Source organism: Saccopteryx leptura, chromosome 3 (genome assembly GCF_036850995.1).
Source record: "Saccopteryx leptura isolate mSacLep1 chromosome 3, mSacLep1_pri_phased_curated, whole genome shotgun sequence".
NCBI lineage: Eukaryota > Metazoa > Chordata > Mammalia > Chiroptera > Emballonuridae > Saccopteryx > Saccopteryx leptura.
Window position 1 is genome coordinate 25,950,028 of NC_089505.1, and position 24,486 is coordinate 25,974,513.

Consider the following 24,486-nt stretch of genomic DNA (forward strand, 5'->3'; position numbering starts at 1 on the left):
ATTTCACCCCTTCTCCAGTGACACTGTGTCGATTGAAGTACATTCATTGTCTTGATTGTTTTATGGTTTCACGGGGTATTGCACCTGTCAAAATTTATCCAGTTGCACACTTTAAATATGTACAGTTTATTGTATGTCAATTACACCTTAATAAAGCTGTTTAAAATATTTAACATAATACACCCAAAAGATGAATGTTAGGTTTCTGGCTTATGAAGTAACTGGGTGAATGATGACGTCTTAACTGAGGAAGCCTGGGGCGGGCAGGTTTGGTGCTGGGGAGGCCTTTTAGTTAGTCTTAGGTGTGCTAACTTTGAGACGCTGTGAGACATGCAGAGTAAACATTCATAGGAAGGTGTCAAGAAGGAGCTAGATGTGAGTCTGCAGCTCGGAGATATGGGAGCCGGAAGCACAAACGTGGGAGCGTCCAGCAGAGAGACTGGATTTTGCGTCTTAGGCATAGATGAGACTCCCTAGTGAAAAGGTGCCGCGGCCGTGGCAGAGGAGCGAGCCCAGGCTCAAACCCTGGGCACATTGAAGGATCTCACCGAGGGGGAGGGAGCAGCACGGAGGGTAAGACAAGCGGCCAGGCAGGCCGGAGGAGCACAAGGAGAGCGTGGCACCAGGGAAGCCAAGGGGAAAGGAGGTTTCAGGGAGCGTTCTTCTGCATCAAGTGCTGGCTGAGAAGTCAAAGCAAAGTGAGGATGGAGAAGGGACCGCTGGATTCGGGCCCACGGAAGTCACTTATTCCAAAAGCAGGTTCAGTAAAGATAATGAGGCCATCTGGGGGAGCCTGAGGAGCGGACGGCAGGTGAGGAAGGTGGAAGCAGTCCGCACAGAGCGGTGGTTCTCAAAGCGCGGCCCCTGGCTCAGCAGCAGCAACATCACCTGGGCACGTGTTAGAAATAAAAACTCTCGGCCCGTCCCAGGCCTACTGAATCAGACAGTCCGGGGCGGGCGCAGCAAAGCGTATTTCAACAAGACCTCTAGGTGGTTCAAATACACACTCAAGTTTGATAATCACGGGCACAGTCAAATCAAAATGTGGTGAGGGAAAGTTTATGATCTCTCCTTCTCTCTTCTTTTAGTACAGGGGCTTCGGCAGGTGTTCTTGATTCGATGTGAGTGACCCAATAAAGACAGAACTGAGGCTACACGAGAGGATTTGAGCTTAGAAGTGAAGTCAGAAGGCGGAAGGTGAAGGGATACAGAGTCTGAGTGGAGCAGCTGGCCTTTGATTTGAGCAGGAGTGCTTCACCCATCGTTAACAGAAGGGAAGACGGAGAATGAAGGTAAGAGGTGGGCTAGGTGGTGAGTTTGGTGCTGGGAGGGAAATTAGCGAGTTTTGTTTGGGAAGTAAATGGTGAGGTCAACTGCTGAGAGAGAGCGTACTGAAAAGATTGACTAAAGAGAAGGGATGAAATAGTCATCTCAAAGAGTGTGAAAATGACTTCACCAAGGACATGTGGTAGGACTGCTTGTCAGTGCTGCAATCCCATTTAATATTTATGCCATTAAAGTAAAATTAGATCAATAAGAACAGTTGCATTACTTTTCCAACAGTCCTCAGCTGCCTTAGTGCAAGCAGGCGTAGATTTTGCAAATGGCTGTGTTTTAACCAGCACCAGGATTTAGCCAGGAAAAATACAAAGCAGTTCAGAGTCTTTGCAAGAGAGTAATGATAATAATGAACTGTTAAGTCCAAGGTTAACAGGGAACTAAGGACAAGGTTATGGTGATAAAGAGCGGGGATGTAGGAGTGTGGGTTGGAGGCCTTCAGGCAAAGTTCTGGCAGAATGGGAATACTGAGTACATGATATGGTACTCAGAGAGACAAATGCTGGAAATCCAAGATATTGGACGTGAATCAGCTACCAGGATGACAAGCTCAAGGGTGATGCGTGGGTGGTGGCAAAGAGATCTTTGGACTGAGAAGCCAGGTTCTTCTGACTGAAACAAGGTCTTGATAGTTCATCCAGGTGGAAGTTACATCTGACGAAATGTTCAGGGATGATTTTAAGGCCCAGAATGACAGTTGGAAATTTCTAGTTTGAGTTCCAGTTAGTTTCACTTGAGACAATTTTTTGTCACCAAATCTATTGTTCTTTTCCCCTTTTGCCTTTACTGTCTGCCTTTCAATATTTTACTTTCCTATATCCTTCCTTTTCCTTCTACTCCAATTAGAAAATTTGCTTTGCACTCAAAATAAAGTAATGCTAGTTTATTACAGAAAATAGAGGCAAGTAAGATAAAATTTAAAAAATAAAAGGAAAGAAATTTCATTTATCTTACCCAATTGTTGTTAACACCATGGTATACATCCTTTTCTCTAGACCTCACCACCGGCACCCTCCCCCTATACACTCTGTAACATACTCTTTTAATACTGATTTGAAAAGCAGAACAGTTGAAAAACATCCAAAGAAGGAGTTTGTTAATATTTTGTTATATTTCCTCGTAGATTTTTCTATGCATATTTTCTATATAGTTGAGATTATATTATTGTATTAACTGTGTAAAAAGGGCTTTTTAAAAATAATTATTTGTATTTCATTTACTTTTAAACCCCTTCCCATCTTTTTGTTTCTATCCTTTCCCTTGGTTGAAGTTTGCCAATAAAATTTGAAAATTAAGAACTTTAAAACTCACAGTTTTTAAAAAAAAATGGGTAATAAGAAACAATTTGAGAAAGGTTTAACTTCACACTCCCTCTCCCCTGTACTGCTTGGTAAAAAACAAACCAAGCTAGAGTCCATGAACGCGGAGCTTTTGTTTAACAGATAACTAAAGAGTGAAGTTGATTTAATGTTCCTGAAATTTCCCTTCAAGTACTGAATTGACTTTGAATTATAGAAGCTGATACTAAATAGGTAGGTACTTAAAAGTTTATCAGCAACCTCAGTGGTCAACAGCCACACTCATCCTCATGAAGCACTTCATGGTTTCTGTGTTGTAATGTTAAGTATTTATATTATTATTTATTTGTATAATTTAAGTTCTTACGTTATTTTGATATTCTCAAGTCCTGTAAGTTAGGGTACTATTATCCTAACGTCCTAATGTTCATAGGAGGAAGTGAGGTTCACAGACTTGCCAAAGACAGCTAAAATGGCATGAGTGGGATTGTGACTATGTCCACGTCCTTGGTCACCAAGTTCATGCTCACACATTTCAGGTTCAGAACACAGCAGGGAAGGCTTCCTTAGACTGACCAGGTGTGGCTCCTGTGCTGGTCAGGCACTGTCCCCTGTCCTGTGCAAGCTGGCTTTAGTGTGTTTTCCAGAAGAAATAGAAATAATATTGCCGCTGGCTCTTGTCACTAGTGACTTTATTTCTGCAGGGACACATTACTTTTAAGTACTAACCCAGTGCCCGTGTCCTCTAACTGCCTGACTAGATGAAGTATAAAGCAAAAAATAAATAGAGAGTAAATGTGATAGAATCCTTTGAACAGAGGGCATGTCACAAATTCACAAAATACCCTCATAGAATAGACATGACCACCCCTTTTCAAAACAGACCTGAAGCTCCAAGGGGGACGAAGAGGTCCACACGGCCCCCTTCTTCTTCAGGGGCCACACAGCTTCCTAGTTTTTCCCAGAAGTCTCTCACTTCAGGCCTCAATACATTTTTAATACCAATTTTATAGCCTGAGGAAAAAATGGAAAAGTCATATTAATTTGTAACATTATCATGAACAGGAACTCTTAGCTGTTGGTGAAAATGGAACCACAACTCAAAAAGGCAACATCACTCCCAAGACCAAGACCTGCAGGGACCGCTGCTTCCATGCCACACCGTGTTCAGGCCCCAAAAGGTCCCTCTGGACGTCAACGTGGCCTCAGTCTCCTTCGTGTTCTGGATGTCCTGGACACTGGGAGCTTAGCAGGGCGTTGTTTCTGTCTCCACTGTGCAGCAAGAAGTGTGAGTTACCAGGTTCACAACAGGGTGGAGGGGAGAGGGCCAGTCAAGTCCTGGGACCCAAGTTCCAAAGCAGAAATGTGTCCCACAATTGTCAATCAGAAAGTAAGTTGTTCAGGGCAGAAGTAACGCTCCAGGCTGTGGAGCTCTCACTTCCTGAGAATGTGTGGGATGACTCAGCTCACCTGCAGGTGTCTGGACCCGTATCTGAACCGGTCCTGGAGACTCAGTTCCTAAACCCAGAAATGCCACGCAAGCAAGATTGGTACAAGGATCCTAACAGTCCTGCTCCTTCGTGCCGAGAGGTCTGGACACAGAATGGAAGGCCCTCTTCAGGTTACTGGACCAAGAGATTTCAATTTCTTGTGTATTTTTTGTTTGTTTGTTTTTTTGTTTTTGTATTTTTTATTTTTCTGAAGCTGGAAACGGGGAGAGACAATCAGACAGACTCCCACATGTGCCCGACCGGGATCCACCCGGCACACCCACCAGGGGGCGACGCTCTGCCCCTCCGGGGCGTCGCTCTGCCGCGACCAGAGCCACTCCAGCGCCTGGGGCAGAGGCCAAGGAGCCATCCCCAGCGCCCGGGCCATCTTTGCTCCAATGGAGCCTTGGCTGCGGGAGGGGAAGAGAGAGACAGAGAGGAAGGGGGGGGGTGGAGAAGCAAATGGGCGCTTCTCCTATGTGCCCTGGCCGGGAATCGAACCCGGGCCCCCCGCACGCCAGGCCAATGCTCTACCGCTGAGCCAACCGGCCAGGGCCTCAATTTCTTGTTTTTAAGGAAAAAACTTTTGGGGAAAACACCACAGTTATATAGAAGGAAACTTTAGTCTTCCGAGGTATTTTTGTAATTATTACTATTATTTTAATAAAAGAAAACAAAAGTCGGTGTTTGGAAACCTTTCTCATCTTGAGAATAAAGAGGCTGAGATCAGGAAACCCTATGGGCGCTTTTGCTCCATAGTTGAACTTGCTACAACAGTATCAACTTGACCTTGGTACTTCTCTACTACTTAGACAGTTTAGAGCCACGATGTCATTAGTCATAAATTTAAACACCCAGAGAGCAGCTGTGCTTTTACCATTGGTGGATATAAAAATTGAATGTGGAATACAGCTTGCTTCAGGCACAGGAAAAATAAGCAAGAATAAGCTGAACCAAGAGCAGTTAGTGTTTGCTCATAATAAAATCCACCGAAGCTATTACAAGTATGTCGAGTTCCAGCCACAGAGACAGCAGTTCGATGGGCGATTCCCGTGGTCACTGTGTCTTCTTGGACCACTCTGGCCGGCTGCATTCTTGACTTTCTATTCCCTTTCTCCCTCATCTCACAAAGATGTACGATTTCAAGTTAGTAAAATTTAAAACAATTCTATCTTAGGTATAAGCAAGGAAGAATGCAAGTTACAGTATGAGGAAGAATAGAAACTAAAAGCTTGTGTCTAAAATATTCATCATCTCTTCCCCACCCCACAAAAGGGTAACAATTAGAATTTTTAAAATATAGCCCATAACAAGTTAATGATATTATACCCTTTCCTTCGTGGTATAGCCATTTAGAAGTATAATGAAAGTTGTTAGTGCACACCAAGGTATAGATCTTGGTATTTGCTACTATTAAAATTGTTTCACTTTCATCAAACTTAAAATTTTTTTGCATCAAGGGACATAATCAACAGAGTAAAAGGCAACCTACAGAACAGGAGAAACTATTTGCAAATTATGTATCTAATAAAGGATTAATATTCAGACTACATAAAGATGCCTACAACTCAATAACAAAAAATCAAATAACTCACTTTTAAAAAATGGGCAAACAGGCCCTGGCCGGTTGGCTCAGCGGTAGAGCATCGGCCTGGCATGCGGGGGACCCGGGCTCGATTCCTGGCCAGGACACATAGGAGAAGCGCCCATTTGCTTCTCCACCCCCCCCCTCCTTCCTCTCTGTCTCTCTCTTCCCCTCCCGCAGCCAAGGCTCCATTGGAGCAAAGATGGCCCGGGCACTGGGGATGGCTCCTTGGCCTCTGCCCCAGGCGCTAGTGTGGCTCTGGTCGCGGCAGAACTACGCCCCGGAGGGGCAGAGCATCGCCCCCTGGTGGGCAGAGCGTCGCCCCCTGGTGGGCGTGCCGGGTGGATCCCGGTCGGGCACATGCGGGAGTCTGTCTGACTGTCTATCTCCGTTTCCAGCTTCAGAAAAAAATAAAAAATAATAAAAAAATAAAAAATGGGCAAACAACTTGAATAGACATTTCTCTAAAGAAGATATACAAATGGCCAACAAGCATATAAAAAAATGCTCAATATCACTAATCTCCAGAGAAATGTAAATCAAAGCCATAATAGATATTACTTTATACCCATTAGTATGGTTACTATTTAAAAAACAAACAAACAAACAAAAACAGAACAGAATAAGCGTTAGCCAGGATGTAAAGAAATTGGAACTCTTGGGCACTGTTTGTGGTATTGTGTAATGGTGTAGCCACTATGGAAAAGAGTATGGTATTTTCTCAAAAAATTAAAAATCGAACTACCATATAATCCAGCAATTCTTCTTTGGTGTACATATCCAAAGGAGTTAAAAAAAAGGATCTCAAAAACATATTTGCATACTTATATTCATAACAGCACTGTTTACAGTAGCCAAGAGATAGAAACAACCCAAATATCAATCAACGAATAAATAAACACAACGTAGTATACACATACAGTAGAATGTTATTCAGCCTTAAGAAAGGAAGAGCCCGACCGGACAGTGGCACAGTGGCTAGAGCATCAGACTGGGATGCGGAGGACCCAGGTTCGAAACCCCGAGGATGTCAGCTTGAGTGCGGGCTCATCTGGTTTGAGCAAGGCTCACCAGCTTGAGCTCAAGGTCATGGCTTGAACAAGGGGTCAATTGGTCTGCTGTAGCCCCATCAAGGCACATATGAGAAAGCAATTAATGAACAACTAAGGTGCCGCAACAAAGAACTGATGCTTCTCATCTCTCTCCTTTCCTGTCTGTCAAAAAAAAAAAAAAGGAAGAAAATCTCATTACATGCCACAATATGGATGAAACTTGAGGACATTATGTTAAATGAAATAAGCCAGTCACAAAAAGTCAAATATTGTGTGATTCCGGTTATGTCATATCTAAAGTAGTCATGTTCATAGGAACAAAAAGTAGGACAGTAATTCCTGGGGGCTCAGGGAAGGGGTAAAGGGAGTTATTGTTTAATGGTATGATGGTTAATTTTTCCTGTCACATTACCGGATGCCCAGAGATTTGGTCAAGCATCATTCTGGGTGTGTCTGTGAGGGTGTTTTGGGGTGATATTAAGCTTTGAATAGGTAGACAGAGTAAAGCAGATTCCCTAATGTGACTGGGCCTCACTAAATCAGTGGGAGGCCTGAATAGATCCACTCCTGCCTGATTGATCTGGGCTCAGTTATCAACCTTCTCAACAAATTGTAACTTAAATGGTACTCTGAAGGTCGTACCTGTGGCCAAACACTACGTCAGCGCACAGTTGGCTGTTCTTTCCAATCCCGTCTTACCTTGGAGTAAATTGATTTCTCTGCTGTCTCCATCACTAAATATTCCTATACTCTGTGCCTTCTGCCCATCCAGCGCTCTGTCTATGAGATACAGCAGGCTCTCCAGGGTTATGCCGCTGTGTTCGTACACCACAGAAGTGACACCTGCCCGAACGCTGTCCACCACCATCTGGGAAATAAAACCAAAGCTGTAGGAGCCAAAGTCCATTACTTTAGACCAGGGGTCTCAAACTCGCGGCCGTGCGGCCCGCCCACCAATTTTGTGCGGCCCGCAGACTAATCAAACTTCGTGGATTAATCTGCGGGCCAGTCTGCGGGCCGCACAAAATTGGTGGGCGGGCCACATGCGGCCCGCAAGCCGTGAGTTTGAGACCCCTGCTTTAGACTATTTATTAATAAAAGAAATTTAATAAATATGTAATCTGTAAGTTGTAAAGACTATTCTTTTTCAGAATTATGAAAAGAGAAAGATAAACATTCTCCTTCACTGGACTTAAAAAAAAAATTATTTCTTTTCCAATGATAAAAGGAGTACATTATATACATTTGTAGCTCTATCACTCATAGGTAAATTCTATTAAAGAGTTAGCTTATTGTCTTCTACCCATACGCAGAGACATATATAAAACTTTAAAAATAATTGTAAAATTGAGATAATTCTAATTTGCAATAGATTTCTGAAATAGATTGTTTTCTTCTTAGTTATGAATTATTTTATTATAAATATTGATACATGTTTTTCATCTAAATGAAAATTTAAAACACTGTTCTTTTTTTTTTTTTTTTTTTTCTGAAGCTGGAAACAGGGAGAGACAGTCAGACAGACTCCCGCATGCGCCCGACCGGGATCCACCGGCACGCCCACCAGGGGCAATGCTCTGCCCACCAGGGGGCGATGCTCTGCCCCTCCGGGGCGTCGCTCTGCCGCGACCAGAGCCACTCTAGCACCTGGGGCAGAGACCAAGGAGCCATCCCCAGCGCACGGGCCATCTTTGCTCCAATGGAGCCTTGGCTGCGGGAGGAGAAGAGAGAGACATAGAGGAAGGAGGGGGTGGGGGATGGAGAAGCAGATGGGCGCCTCTCCTGTGTGCCCTGGCTGGGAATCGAACCCGGGATTTTCGCACGCCAGGCCGACGCTTTACCGCTGAGCCAACCGGCCAGGGCCTAAAACACTGTTCTTTGAATTCAACAACCAAATAAACTTTTCATTGTGATAAAGTTAATTGATTAGCAGGAAACAGGCCAGAAAATCACTAAAGTCATTGATATTTTGCAAAGAAAAAGTTATGTCACTTACTGAAGGTTACAGTTGAACAGAATAGAGAACTACCACATGGTTACACCCTACTTTTTTACCGTATCCCCCATCACATTCTTAATCAAATAAGTAACTATGACATAGTCTTGTGTAAAAAAGACAAATGGGAATGGACTTATTTTATACCAGTGTGTTCTCCAGTTATCCCCTGTGTCCATCATGATGCATTTCTAAACACTAAGGAAATGACCTGTGGTCCCTTGTGGAGCTCAAAACTGATCTTGCTCCATGTGGACTCGCTCACTAGCCGTTGGAAATGATCAAGGTCAATTCCTAAATGCCCGGAAACAGAAGTGATTGCATATCTTGAAAACAAACATTTTATTGCAAATAAGAATTTGGGAGGGAAAACTTTAAGTAGGCCATTGGATATAACTTACCAAATGTTATTGCTCACATATGACCCTATGTGTGTATTAATGTATATGTGTGCTTGCTTTTTCTCATTCATATTAAAATTAAAATATATAACTTCATTATAGAAAGGGCATATTATAATTTAATGACACCCTCACTAAACAGATCACAGAATAGGATTTCTGACGTGATTCTTTTGAGAGATGGTGGGTACATGATATTATTAAATTCCTTGGGCATTCCAAAGAAGTTGTAAAATAAGCTGTAATCATCTCGCTCTTTTGCGAATGAAATGCAACAAATTCAATTCAATTAGAATTTATTGGATACCTACTAAATGGAAGACAGTTTAGGTCTTGAGTGGGTTTTTTTTTTTAATAATTTGACTTATGGTTATCTTTATTGCTTCTCATTTTAAAAACTGGTTTGGGTCTGGAAACTTCCACTTAGATCGGACCAGTTTTCTTTTAGGAGATGAATCATTTTCATACACATGGTGGCCAAAAGACTGCAGTAAACCTGTAGTATCAACAAAAACCTTGGTTCAGAAGAGGCCTGGGCTCTTAAATTCTGTACCTCATAAGCAGGAATCCGAGACGATATCAACAGGAAGTGTGACGACCGGAAGGCATGTGATGGGCCGTCATCATTTTTAACAACTCCACACCCATTTTTCTTTGATAACGAAGGGTAGGAATGTCTTCCAGAAATATTACTTCTATAGGGAAAAAGGGGGAATAAGTGAAGTTCTCATTTTCTCATAATTTGACTTTGTTGATAGATTCTCCGTGTCCATCAGTTATCGTGTGGACAAGGCAGGTGACCTCAGGAACTCAGACTCGCCCTACAGTTTGGGGACGAGAGCAAGTGGGTCTCGTGAGGGGGTTGAGACCAAAGCGCTTGCTGGGTCCCTCCTGCTCCACAATCTGTGGGATGCCAGAAAGTTCTCTTGGAACTTACTTAGCTTTTGTGGGACATTTAAAACGAATGTGGTGACATACCTAGGCGCTGTGGTGGGATTCAGACAATTTAATAGCCGGTTCTCTGCCCTAATGACCGTTTTAAGTATAAAAAACGATATACCAGAAGGTAGTTTATTATTTCATGCATTTAATACTTAAATAAGAACAATAAAAGAGGTACACAAAACTAGATTGTTACAAGAAAGAGTTTTAAAATATTAATGAAAAATTAAATAATATAACAATAAAACTGTTATTTAAGATATTTCCATATTTCTTCTTGATTGGTGTCCTCTCTTGCACTTTTTTTTTCACCTGTGGACGGAATGAACATTACTATAGGCGCTTAGAATACGCTGTTGCGCGAATGAACTTTAAACAAGAATAAGGAATGTAAATTTGTGATTTCCACATTGGGTGGCTACCCAGGCACCCACCTTAGAGAGAACCCTGATGACAAGTGCCATTCTAACAACCGGTTCGCCAAACTCAACAGAAAAAATAGGCACGGGTTCTGCAGAACCAGGGCGAACTGGCTGAATCCCACCACTGCCTAGGAGTTCAGAACAACATTTTGAAAAGGGGCAGCAGTGAAATTTAAAATTCCTTAGTCATCCAGGTCACACGGTTTTCCAAGAAATTCTCCACTGTCCCCACAGGCACCCACCCCACATTACCATGTGGTTATGCTCATGTCCTAAAACAGTTCTGAAAAAATGACATTTTTGCTCAATAACTTTATACAAAAAATATACTACCTCCACAATATAACCTCTTTGCAGGGCAAGAATATTTGAAATGTAAATTTTGAATGTTACATATTTGTCTTTTCAGAAGGCATATTGAAGGCCACTGTTTTTTCTATATCAAAGGATATAAGAGCCATATAATCATGAGAGATCCTGAATGTTAGCTAGATTATTCTAGAATGAAGTCTTGGTATCAGGTGATGGTCCTGAGCCTTCAGAAGGCGGAAGTTTGCTTACCGCTTGGGCAGAGCTTCTAGGGATGCCAAGACAAGCTGCTTCTCCAAAGCTTCGTGTAACCCCACTCGGTCCCTGCGAGTCCTGGAGCCACGTGGTCGGCACTGGGCTGTGGGCCACCCGGAGCAGCAGGTCCTGCTGCCCCAGGGGGGTCGGGCTCTGAATAACGCCTCTGAAAAACAAACAGCGGCCGCCCGGCTGCTCACTGCGCACTCCTCGGGCCAAGTCTCCCTAGATAAAGGCGTGGGAAATAAAGCTGGACCAGGGCAGCGTTCCAAGCGGCAATCATTATGGCCGTTTTTATGAACTCTGTTTGGATTTCTTATCCTGTCAGCACTGTGGCTGCAAGTTCCCAGTCATTTCAGGTCAAGCAACAAAGCTCAGAGAACAAGCGACTCTTTTCTTGTGGGAACTAGTTAATTTATAGGCTTCCAATCCATTTTCTGTCTTTTTTTCTTGGCTTCAAGTGATTTCCCATTTGTTACAGACTCACAGAGGGTGAATCAGTGGAAGGGAAGGGAAAGGAAGGGAAAAGAAGGGAAAGAAAAGGAAACGAAAGATAGGAGAACTCAAATCACCTTTGCCAATTACCTTTACACACAAATTAAAAGGCTTGGCTGAAAGTGTGTCTTGTCCTAAGTCCCTTTCCACTTAAAAAGAACATATGCCACTCTCCCTGCTTTCATTCTCACTTTCTCTTTCCTCCTCTGTCGGGGATCCCAGTTCTTCTGAGTTGTCCTGAACCTATTTATTTTTCATGTGTTCACCTTTCTCTCCCCTCCTTCTCTTTGGTCTTATAGATTTGAAAAAAAACTAGGACAGAAATGGAGTCACTGATAATGTGACTACATATATTTCATCTGAAATCTTACTTTGTTTATTAATTAACTTGAAATGCACAGTGAAGGCAAAAAAGAGCTTGTCCTGAACATACTTCAGAGAAGGCCACCCACACGCTGTCCCAGAGAGTCAGCACGACCCTCCTCTGTGGGACTCCGTATGTACATCCACGGGTTTCTACCACACTTGGCTAAGATGGGAAGTTTTAAAATGCTACTCACTCTGACGCAGTGCAATTTTCTCCCAAATTATTTTCCTGAGACACTTTTCTCTTTGTCGCTCCTGTAGCTCCTCATCTTCAGTTTTGGGTTCATTCAGGGTCCCATAAACCGCGGCGGCTTCCCTCGGTGTCGGCCAGTCTAAGTTGGACACACAAGCTATGTAGTGGTGCTTCCAAGCACCATACTCATGATCTGTTGGGGTATAAGGCAGGAACCATCCAAACTTGACGCACTTGGGCATCCATAAGCAATCCTTCAGAGAAGGAATGGCAGAGGTGAGCTGTGAGGTTTTGTTAAAGGTCAGTTTCTTAGACATAATGCTTTCAGGTACACAGATAATTTTGTTAATACTTTAAGATGTCTAGTGCCGCTGACTTGCCATCTAACCTTGATTCCAAGGAATAAGAAGCATTCCTTACTTTGCAGCAAAACTGACTCAGCTTTGTATATGTTTCTAGCGCTCCCATAGCACTTGGTTACTTTCACCCTAAATTCTCAGACTCGTGCTTCTAGCGATGGTGTAATTGTTTGTTCAATCCTCCCACTGAGAACAACTTTGATTGAAGCATATAATATTGCCAATATGCAACCGGGTTTGATATAAGAAAATAGCAAATTTCATGCGGTTTAATCTAATTAGATAGCCAGATAGAATATGATGCAACCATTATTTGAAGTCATTATAGAGCTGCGAATGCAGTAAGGCTCTGCGCAGCCAAGACGGCGAGAGAAGCGAAAGGCAGAGGTGAGCCTGGGAGTGGGCGTCACTTTCACATCAGGGAATCTGACGATTCTAAAGCAAAGTTGAGGCTGACAAGCAGAGCAGAAAGTGATGATGGAAAGACTTAGAAGCTATACTGACTTTTAGGCATTCTCGTGGGGAAGAGAGAAAATGAATTTAAACCCATGGACCACTAAGGGGGAAAACCTTGGAAACTACACCAGGATGACAATTGAGCTCTTTTTCAGGAAGGATAATATAAGGAATTAGATAAACTATTACCAGGACTGAAGCTAGCTTTGAAATCTCTCATTCTCTGATTAGATTTAAGGGATCTGTTCTAAGCAGAACCAAATGCCAGGAGCAAAAGCAAATTCTTTCTGGAGGAAGATAGTATCATCCAGAAGCTTAAATCATCACATTACGTTCCTACATTTGGTGTCTGGTACTCAATCAAAAATACCAGGCACACAAAAAGACAATTATTCATTTCTTCTTTTGTCTTTGGAGATCCAGATGTTGTAATTATCAGACATAAACTTATTAAAAAACAAACAAAACCTATGATTAATAAGAAATTAAATGGCTAGGTGGAAAGTGTTGGCAAAATAATCAAATCAGCATTCCAGGATGAAAAAATATAACTGAATTTAGGACTTGATGGACCAGTGTAAGGGCAAATTAGAATCCAGCTAAAGAGGTAATTAGTAAACTGAAAGGCCAGAAGAAAAGTCTAGTCCAGGGGTCCCCAAACTTTTTTCACAGGGGGCCAGTTCACTGTGCCTCAGACCGTTGGAGGGCCGGACTATAAACAAAACTATGAACAAATTCCTATGCACACTGCACATATCTTATTTTAAAGTAAAAAGACAAAACTGAAATAAATACAATATTTAAAATAAAGAACAAGTAAATTTAAATCAACAAACTGACCAGTATTTCAATGGGAACTATGCTCCTCTCACTGACCACCAATGAAAGAGGTGCCCCTTCCAGAAGTGCGGCGGGGGCCGGATAAATGGCTTCAGGGGGCCGCATGCAGCCCGCGGGCCGTAGTTTGGGGACCCCTGGTCTAGACAGAAACACTAACAGCCCAAAAGGACAGAAAAGACATATGAGGGAACGTGACACTTATGGGATATAGTGAAATCAGTCTAAGGTAAGTATTGGAATCCCACACCAAAAATAAATAAATAAATAAATACAGAAAGAGAGAAACGGGGCAGAAGCAATGTATAAGGAGGCAGCATCTGAGAACTTTTCCAGATGGATAAAGGACATTAAATTTCAGATTCAAAAATCACTGCAAAACACAAAAGAGGATCAATGCACGCAGACACACCCCTTCTATGTACATCATCATTAAGTTACACAAAAAAGAGAGAAAAACATCCAAACTATGGCTAGAGAAAATAGAAATGTTACCTTTAAAGAAAAACAACAAAACTTCCTACTTCTCAAAAAATAGTTTGGAAGCCAGAGAACCATGGATAATTTTCAAAGTACTATAAAAAAATATATGAACTGTCAACCTAGAGTTCAAATTGCCAATGACAATAGCCTTTAAATATGAAGGTGAAAATAAAGAAAATTTTAAGATAAAAACTAAGAGAATTTGTGAGTAGCAAATTGCATGAAAAGAAACATTGGAGAGAATTCAGAGGAAAATGATCCCAGCGGAAACTCCGAGGGAGGTTTGAAGAGCAACACAAAAAGCTAATATGTTGTTACTTATAAGTAAATAATGATTACATACAATAATGGTAATAAGGGCGGTTAAGGGGCTGGGTGAAAAGGTGAGAGGATTAAGAAGAACAAATTGGTACTTACAGGCTAGTCAGGGGGATATAAATTGTAGCCTAAGGAACATAGTCAATTGTATCATAACTAAGTATGGTGGCAGGTGGGTACTAGAATTATCAGCGGGGCCATTCTGTAAAATATGTGATTGTCTAATCACTATGCTCTGCACCTCAAACTGATAGAATAATATTGAATGTAACCTGTAATTGAAAGATAATAATTTAAAAAAGGAAAAAAATAGTAATAAAGTCTGGTGAAGTTAATATATATTTAAATTTATAATTAACAATCAAACAATAAATGTTTAAGTACTCCAAAAGAAGATGGAGAAAACCAAAGTACAATAAAACATGGAACAGACAGAAAATAAATAGTAAAATAGTAGACTTAGGCCCAAATATATGAGTTTTTATTAAATTAAACAAAAGAGATTATGCCAGCTAAAAGTCAAAGACTGCTAAATATTAAAAAAAAAACACCACCACCATCCTATTCTGTTTACAAGACATATTTTTCAAATATAAGGATGTAAAAAGGTTGAAAGCAGAAAGACTGAAAACAATGTAACATGCAAACACTAAGCCTGGATTTTTTTTTATTTATTCATTTTTAGAGAGGAGAAAGGGAGAGAGAGAGACAGAGAAGGAGAGAGAGGAGAGAGAGAGACAGAGAGAGAGAAGGGGGGAGGAGCTGGAAGTATCAACTCCCATATGTGCCTTGACCAGGCAAGCCCAGAGTTTTGAACCGACGACCTCAGCATTTCCAGGTCGACGCTTTATCCACTGTGCCACCACAGGTCAGGCCAGCCTGGATTTTTTTTATAGCAATAAACCCAGGGCTCAAAGATAGCTTTTGCCTGTGGCCCTGTCACAGAAAATCTCAGCACAAGCCCACCCTGGAAAGTGTACAGGACAAAGAAGCAAATTATTCACTAGTTTGGAAACAATGTCTCCCATTACATCTTATTAAATTTTTCAAAAGGAAATGAGGGGACAAATAGGCCAGAGGCAGAATTAATGGCAGAGGATATGGATGATCTAGACCAGGGGTCCCCAAACTTTTTACACAGGGGGCCAGTTCCCTGTCCCTCAAACCGTTGGAGGGCCAGACTATAAAAAAAACTATGAACAAATCCCTATGCACACTGCACAAATCTTATTTTAAAGTAAAAAAACAAAATGGGAGCAAATACAATATTTAAAATAAAGAACAAGTAAATTTAAATGAACAAACTGACCAGTATTTCAATGGGAACTATGCTCCTCTCACTGACCATCAATGAAAGAGGTGCCCCTTCCGGAAGTGCAACGGGGGCCGGATAAATGGACTCAGGGGGCTGCATGTGGCCCGCGGGCCGTAGTTTGGGGACCCCTGATCTAGACATATCTGCTTCAACAGATACTAGCCGAAAAAAGATCAGTAAGAATTGTGGTTGTACAGCAATGTTCAAGCTGAATTATCATGGATAAAATAGTAATATATAAAAACCAAAGCTTAATTTTTTTAATGAAAAAGTTGACTTTTTTTAAGCAAAATTAAATATTTTTTAAATAATTGACTATTTAAAAACTATTAAAAGTACATCTATTAGAATGGTGTATATCCCCTTACATATAAAATAAATGACTGTATTTAACCTATCCCCATTTTTTTTAACTTAAGGATAGTTCATTATGGTTCAGATACCCCTAGTTCTCTTTAGGGAAGAAAGCTATCCCCACAGCTTCATTACAGGTGAACTGTTGGATTTAGACCTTGGTACTAGGAAGCGACAAGCGGTAAACCTGTTCAGTTAGAAACTTCCAGGGCCAGCTGACTTGTGCAGCTGCACACAGATCCTTCGGATTCAAAAAGGAAAAGATGTGGAGAGAAAGGAAGCGTGGTAACACTGTACAGAAATCCACTTTGGCCACGTGCATCCTTTCTGCAAACCAGTCTTGGACAACCCTGAGAAGAAAGAGGCAGAAATTTAGTTCAGAACATGAGTACCTATGGAATTTACAAAACAACTATTGACACTGTTGAACTTACGGGTATAAAATTGACAATTATCTTTTATTACCTTTTTAATGTTTGTAGGATCTAGAGCAAGAGCCCCTTTTTCACTCCTGATGCTGGATAATTTGTGTTTTCTCTCTCTCTCTCTCTCTCTCTCTCTTTTGGTTACTTTTGCTAAGAATTAATTTTATTACTGCTTTCAAAAAACAGCTTTTTTTTCCTCCATAGATTTCTTTCTATCGTTTGTCCATTTTCTATTTTCTTGATTTTTACTATTCATTATTTCTTTCCTTTTACTTTGGGTATTATTTGATATTCTTTCTAGTTTCTTTAGGTAGAGATTAAGGTTTAATTTAAAGCCCCTTTTATTCTCTAATATAAGCTTTTAAATGATATATTTCCCTCTAAGATGTGCTTTAGCTGCATCCCACACACTTAGACATCTTGTATTTCATTATCATTCAGTTTAAAATATTTTCTAATTTCCGTTGTGATTTTTTTCTTTAACCTTAGGTTATAAGTGAGTTAGTTTCCAAATATTTGGGGATTTTTTTGATATTTTAATTAATCTCAATTGTATTCTATTAAAAATATATTTAAGATTTCAACAATTTTGAAATGTATTAACTCTGATTGCTTCTCACACGTGCCTTGATGGGAGAGGGGCTTAGGCCGAGCCAGAGACCCCTTGCTCAAACCAGCAACCATGGGGTCATTTCAGTGACCCCACACTCAAGCCAATAACCCAGCACTCAAGCTGGTCAGCCTGTGCTCAAGGGAGACGAGCCCGTGCTCAAACTGATGACTTTGGGTTTTTGGACCTGGTACATCAATGTCCCTGGTTGATATTCTATGCAGTGCACCATCACCAGTCAGGCATCATCAAGAAAAGTTCTAGGCCCTGGCCAGTGGCTCAGTGGATAGAACATCAGCCTGGCATATGGATGTCCCAGGTTCAATTCCCGGTCGGGTCACACAGGAGAAGTGACCCTCTGATTTATTCTCCTTATCCCCATTCTCTCTCTTTCCTTCCCGCAGCCAGTGGCTCAATTGATCTGAGCATCAGTTCTGCGCTCTGAGGATAGCTCTTCAAGCATGTCAGCCTCAGGCACTAAAAATAGCTCGGTACTCAAGCAATGGTCCCAGATAGGGGTTGCCAGGTGGATCCTGGTCAGGGTACATGCCTCACAATCTGCCTCACTATCACCCCTCCTCTCACCTAAAAAAAAAAAAAAGAAAACTTCTTACATTGCATTTCAAGCTATCTAAGCACAGACAAATCTTGAATAAATACAAAATTCAAGCCCTATCAAAGAGATCGTCTTGGCGCTAAGAGACATTTGACAGTCCATGAAAGATACACTGCTGGCCCTGTAGCCACCAACTATAAAAACAAACAAGCAAGCAAACAAACAAAAAGATTACCTTCTTGAGATATTAGCAATAAACATCTGCTATAGTCCCAAGCCACCGGATAGGTGGTTATTGCTAAATAAGAATCTCTAGGACAAGAAAGCTGTGACCAATTTCACGGCTGATCCGAAACTTTGGCAATAAGAACCTATCAGACTCATTTACCTCAAGCCATTAAGACTATAGAACTTTTTCTTACTGCTGAGTGGCTACTTCTGCCCTGTTACTGGATCCTAATGGACACAGATGAACTCACTGAAAGAAAAAGTCATGACTCCGGATAGATTTCATTCTACAAATTTAAGTCTCTGACCTAAATTCCCATAGAGTGGGTTGAGCCTCAGAAAGTTTCAATTTGAAATGAAAATGGCACCTCCAGTTAGGGACCAAAAGGACCTTAGTTACATTCATGAACAGGTTGCTAAAGACCCATTAGACCCAGAGAGAGTCTTGACCTTGAATATACTAAAAATGCTGGCTTACCTAGAGCCTCATCTACAAGTCTTGGGAGGAGGACAAGTTCTACCTTGCAACAGAACACCAACTAATATATGTAAAAGGAATTAAATTAGAAAATCACCAGTTGGTAGCTATTAAAGTAATAATTGCTTCAGATAAGAATCTTCAATGGATGCATCAAACTTGTTATCAAAGAGGATATTTGCATAGATTTAAACATTTCAAATTAATTTAAAAGTAATCATTCAAATAATTTTTAGTTATCTATTTTTGTTTAGATAAACTTAACAGGGTAACATCGGTCAACTAGAATATGTACATAGATTTAATTGTTAAATACTTCATAATCCATCATTTTAACCAAGTGGTAAAGCCAACACCACAAGCAATGGGACAAATTGACATAGTTGGCCCTTAATACGAGCCACTGAGAAGAACAGAGCATCATTTCTGAGTTATCCCTGCCAAGATTGTAATAACCCAAATGTAATCTTGAAGAACGATCAGCCAACCGCAAAATGAAGGTCATTCAATAAAGGAACACATCTGTGCTCTTCAAGTGTCAAGTAAGAAAAGATAAGGAAACACTGAGCAATTGAAGGCGGCAATAGAGACATGAAAATTAAATGCAGTAGGTGACTGTGGATTGGATTCTGGACTCAAAAGGAAAAGACAATTATAAGGGACATTGTTGGTACAATCAGGAATATTGAATGGAGTCTGTGGGTTGGATGGTAGTGCTCTATCAGTGCTGATTTCCTGCTACTATTGGTGGAGGTACGTTGATTTTTCAACAGACTGTCCTTGATTTTTAGGACACAGTGATATTCTTAAGGTTAGTGGGGCATCATGTTTACAACCTATGCTCAAATGCTTTGGAATAACATAGCAAAAGATGGTAAAATGTTAACAATTGAGGACTTCAGGCAAACAATATAAAGTTATTTATACCATTTTTGCAACTTTTCTATAAGTTAAAAATTATTGCAGAGCAAAAATGTTTTACTTGGGTGGGAACACACAATACAATATACAGATGATATACTATAGAATTGTACCCCTGAAACCTATATAATTTTATCAACCAATGTCACCCCAATAAATTCAATGACAAAATAAAAGAAACCTAACTTCAAAAACAGGGTTGTTGTTGTTTTAAAAAGAGGTTACTGCTTTAGTTCCAAGGTCTAATGATTACCTATTATTTTGTGTGTTATCCTCCCCTGCCTTTATTTAAGTCACTGCTCTCTTTTGATCCCTGTTCATGCTGCCTTGTCACAACCTGAGACAGAACAGAGTGGTTTTAAAATGAACCTGTTGGCATGTGAGTCTGGGGAAAGTGTGTGTGTGTGTATGTGTGTGTGTGTGTGTGTGTGTGTGTGTGTGTGTGTGTGTGTGTGTGTGTGTGATAGAAGCAGGAGGGCAAAGACTGGAATTGTACATGTCCTGGAAGCTTATAGTGTCCACAAACAAACTCGTCACTTGGGGAATCAATCGTCTTAGTATTGGTAGAGATTAACTGAATGAAACTGGGCCAACACCCAGAGCAGTTCATCCCAATGGAATCCTGACTTAACTCATTACTGTCAGAGGTAGGCTTCACAATCATTTCACCGGCCCTGGACAGACAATTTGCTCTCACTGGACTTACAAAACAGATCAATAAAACAAGATGCAGAACAGGAATGTTTTCAGCCTCTTTTTCAAAGATGGGTGGAACTCTTTGGAGTGTTCGTCCTCCTCCCCTTTCCACCTGACAGCCTCTCCTGTTCCATCTCAGCAGAGCAAAATAGAAGAACTGAGTGAGAGTGACTTTTTAAAGAAAACCTCAATTATATATATTTTATATTTGTTCCTAGTCTGTGCTGCTACAAGGACTCATTCAAGTATAATGAATCTTAAGCAAGAAGGAAAGAAAATGTTTCAGTCACATTAAAAAAAATCAGTACACGAGCAGCAGAACTCGGGTGGTTTGCGGTAATAACACTGGCTCATTGCATTTCAGTTAATTTTGCAAAGTAAGAAATCTGGGAAGAGAAATAACAACATGTAAGGAGACAATGAACAAAATGTGCTTGCTCATTTATTGTGACAAGGATAGCTTTAAATAATTCATGATAATGCTTTGCAGTGTGCTACTGAACGTACAATGTGTACTTTGCCAAAATAACAAGGCTTAGTAATATGGGACTTGAATCTCATTCTCTGCTCTTAAATTTCTGATAAGAAGGGGAAAGAAGCTGCCAAAATTGTGATGAAAGTGACTGGGAGAGCAGCTTGGAGAGGGGCAAGTGGGTTCGGCGGAGGTACCTGATTTCTAGGTTCCGAGGTAGCACCTCTTTAGTCTTGTCTGGTGGCTTTGCAAACACTCTGTGGCATGGTAAAGGTCTGTATTAGATGGGGTTCCAGGTGGATGCCGATATCACACAGAATAATGACTGGGACTTGGGTATAAAGGAATAGAAAACTGGGTGCTGAAGTCTTCAGTGAATAAGAGAACAAAGCTGGATATGGTTAAAGCCATAAGAAGGGAAGATTGAAGAGTTTTGTATTATATATATATATATATATATATATATATATTTTTTTTTTAAGTGAGAGGAGCAGAGATAGTGAGATAGACTCCTACATGTGCCCAGGCCAGGATCCACCTGGTAACCCCCATCTGGGGCTGATGTTTGTAACTGTGCTATTTTTAGCACCTGAGGCAAGGTTAAATGGAGTCATCCTCAGCTCCCAGGGCCAACATACTTGAACCAGTCAAACCATGACTGCAAAAGGAGAAGAAAGAGAAAGAGAGAAGGAGAATCGGGAGGGGTGGAGAGCAGATGGTCACTTCTCCTGTGTGCCCTGACCAGGAATCAAACCCGGGACTTTCATATGCCAGGTTGATGCTTTACCATTGAGCCAACCGACCAGGGCTGATTAAGAGTTTCTTTAAAAATGTAAAAGTAATTTGTATATTCCAATTCATAGTTATATGGATGCATGTACACACAGAAATTAGAAGGTTATATCTGTGTGGTGGGATTCGGGGTGATTGGTATTGTCCTCTTTTAGTTTATCCCCATTTTCCAATGCTTCTGCAAGCCTGGCACTACTCTTGGATAGGCCAAAAAGGCCCAAGGCTTTCCTACATGTTCCCTCCAGCTGGAACACGCATCCTCGGCGTCTTTGCTTGTCTAACTCCTACTCCAAACCTCAAATCCTCAGACAAGGCTTTCCTGATCCCCTGGACTAGGGGGATCGTGACTTTTCCTTTGCCACTTTTCCTTTGTTGTAGCTATTTATTTTATGTCTCTCAAGCTAGCCAGGCCAGACTCAGGTTGTGGAAAATGCAGAGTAATGCATGCACGAAGACTTGGCAGTTTTGTTTAGTTGCAGTATGACTCTCTCAGTTATTATATATATAACCGTGGCCAATGAGAAAACAGGGTGCTGGGGAAGGAGCAGGATGTTTTATCTGGAACCAGCATGGTAGATCCAAGTCAGGTAATGAGTAAAAAGCTATTTTTTTGGCAACAATATTGGTAACTATTTAAAGTGATAGTGGTTTTTTTAGGGTGTTATTTCTGGGGTACTGCCAGAACACTCCTCCTGTCAGGCTGACCGTTCCTGCTGCCCAAATACTTCCTTGTGCAAGGCTACTTACTGTCTCTCACTGAGCACTCCCTAGTTAATGCCACCTCCTATCTTTTTGCTGAAACTTATATTCTTTATACTTGATGGGCACTGTCGTGTAATCTAAGAACTATTTTTGTGTTTCCATTCGTGTTTTGTGTAGTCTACCACACTGCTCTGACTTCTGAGACATGGAAAACACCCCCAAATATTTACAAAAATGGTGAAGTGGTGTTAACTTGCACTGTCAAATACCAAAGATAGGCATGGACATTCCCCTTTTTCCATTTACAACAAGCCTTAGTCTATAAGATAGGAACTTCAGAGGGCAGGAACCCTTTCTACTCTGTTTAATGTTGAATCCCGTGCACCCAGAACTGTGCCTCATACACAGTAGGCTCTCAGTAAATATTTGTTGAATGATGAATGAATAGACTTTAGCTTTTGCCACTGATCATTTACTCCCCCTTCTTGAGACTTGTTTGGGGGTTCTAGCAGGGGAGCACAGCTACTCGTATACCCTTGACCGAAGAACGGTCCTCTCCTCTAGTGGGGAAGGTCGTCCGTCCTCCTCGACCGAGAGCGCAGCTTCGGGAGAGATGCACATGGAGCAGTGAGTGAGGAAGGGGACACCCGCCCAGCCAGCCAGATCAGCCGAATCAACCCTGGTGATCAATGGGGTGACAGATGTCGCAGCCAGATCACCCTCACATCCAACTCCCCCTTCTTTAGGTAAAATAATCTCAGTTCGGTGGTCCACGTGGTTCCATGGAAGCTGACTTCATCCTTGCCTCTGCAAAGCACAGGATAGAGGCTATATCAATCCCTGTGGGTCAGTCCCCTGGCCACAGCAATTAGTCGGAAGTGGGCATGGACCTAAACTAGTCCAATCAGAGTACAGCCCAAAAAAAGGAACTCTATTTTCATCAGGACACAATAGAGGAAAGGTGAGAATGAAGCCACACCTGCTGAAGGCGGAATAGAGGGACAAGAAGAAACGAATTACTGGTGTTATTACTAAACCTCTGGATCGGGCTTCAACTGCAGCCAAACCCACCTCTGGATTTTTCATTTATATGAGGATAAACGATGTCCTCTATTATGTGTGTCAAGTTTAGTGTTAGTTACAATGAAACACACTGTAAAAGCATTAAGTGGAATCACAAGTGAAAAACGAAAAAAGGCAGCTGTAGAATGTGAACCAATCATTTTGTTCCATTGCGTTGAGAACAAGAGGTGGGACACTCGTGGGTCTGTTTTTCTGCCTCCGAGAAGGAGTAGAATCAGGAGGTGGAAGAAGACTTTGGGGCTGTGTTGGGCAGATAAAATGTATTATGCTTACTTTGTTAAAGTGGCACTGCCCACGTGGAGGCCGTTGCCCAGGTGATATTAATCTGTGTCTCTGGGCAGGCAGAATCCTTGTAGCCTGGGGCTTGGTTTTGGGATTAAGCCTTTCCCACCCTTTTTTGATGTGGGGTGGTACAATCCAATCATGCCTCAGAGAAGTGACTTTGTATTAGAGACTTCCCTATTTTGTATATTGGATTAAAGGTTTGGATTTCTACACTATAAAATGGGGGCAGAACGAGAGCTTGTGCTCTTGGTTCCTGGGATGATTAGCATGAGAGAGCAGAGGGAGCAGAGCAGAGAGCAGAAAGAGGCCATGTGGCCAGGAGAAGCAGCCAAGATGGTGGAGTGCTGAGTGAGATGCCAGTTTGTGCAGTTTGACACTGGAGAAGGATGGGGAACTGAGGAGAATAAGGCTGGTGAGCTAGAAACCTTTGATTCTAGGAAACTCGGATAAGTCAGTGGCTTTGTGAGCACTGAATGTGAGTGGGTTTTGGAGCCCAGTGTGTATTTTTACTTGCCCGCCGGGTGCAAGCTAGAATTAAAGAAAATGGCCTATCAGTTTTTGGCTCCATTGTTTCTTTACCGACTGTCCAAATCCAATGCAAACCTGCATGGGCCGGGAAGCTGCTGTGATGGTGTCCCTGGCCTTGGCTTCTGGCTTTACAGGCTGTCAGTTCACATAGGCCTTGTGTCTTACGCTTGGCCGTTCCCTATCACCCTGGGAACATGGCAATGATGAGTTCCTCACCCCCCTCCCAGGTGTATTGAGCCCAAGTCTCTGTGGGCTGAAACTCAAAGTCTGTATTTTTACAGACTTCCAGAATTCTGATGGGCCTACCCCTTCTCAGTGTCGGTGAACTCGAGTTCCCACCGGTAGGAGAGGCAGCCTAGCAGACTCAGATGCTGACCCCAAAGTCAGGTACAAAGGGTTGAATGCATGTGTGGTGGTTTTGAGAGTATGTGTAACTCCTTTTGAAG

General features: G+C 41.7%; 1 protein-coding gene across 4 annotated transcripts in view; it reads right to left on the reverse strand.

The window, feature by feature from the left end:
* ECT2L (epithelial cell transforming 2 like) overlaps window positions 1-24,486 on the reverse strand; it is an 82,618-nt gene that overhangs the window by 32,835 nt on the left and 25,297 nt on the right. For all 4 annotated transcript variants that reach the window (XM_066371749.1, XM_066371748.1, XM_066371747.1 and 1 more), the window contains 6 exons: window positions 16,452-16,614; window positions 12,144-12,396; window positions 11,086-11,254; window positions 9,714-9,855; window positions 7,463-7,631; window positions 3,522-3,650 (listed from right to left, as the gene is read on the reverse strand). In XM_066371749.1, coding sequence (XP_066227846.1) covers window positions 3,522-3,650; window positions 7,463-7,631; window positions 9,714-9,855; window positions 11,086-11,254; window positions 12,144-12,396; window positions 16,452-16,614 — 1,025 coding nt within the window. The remainder of the gene's footprint in view (window positions 1-3,521; window positions 3,651-7,462; window positions 7,632-9,713; window positions 9,856-11,085; window positions 11,255-12,143; window positions 12,397-16,451; window positions 16,615-24,486) is intronic.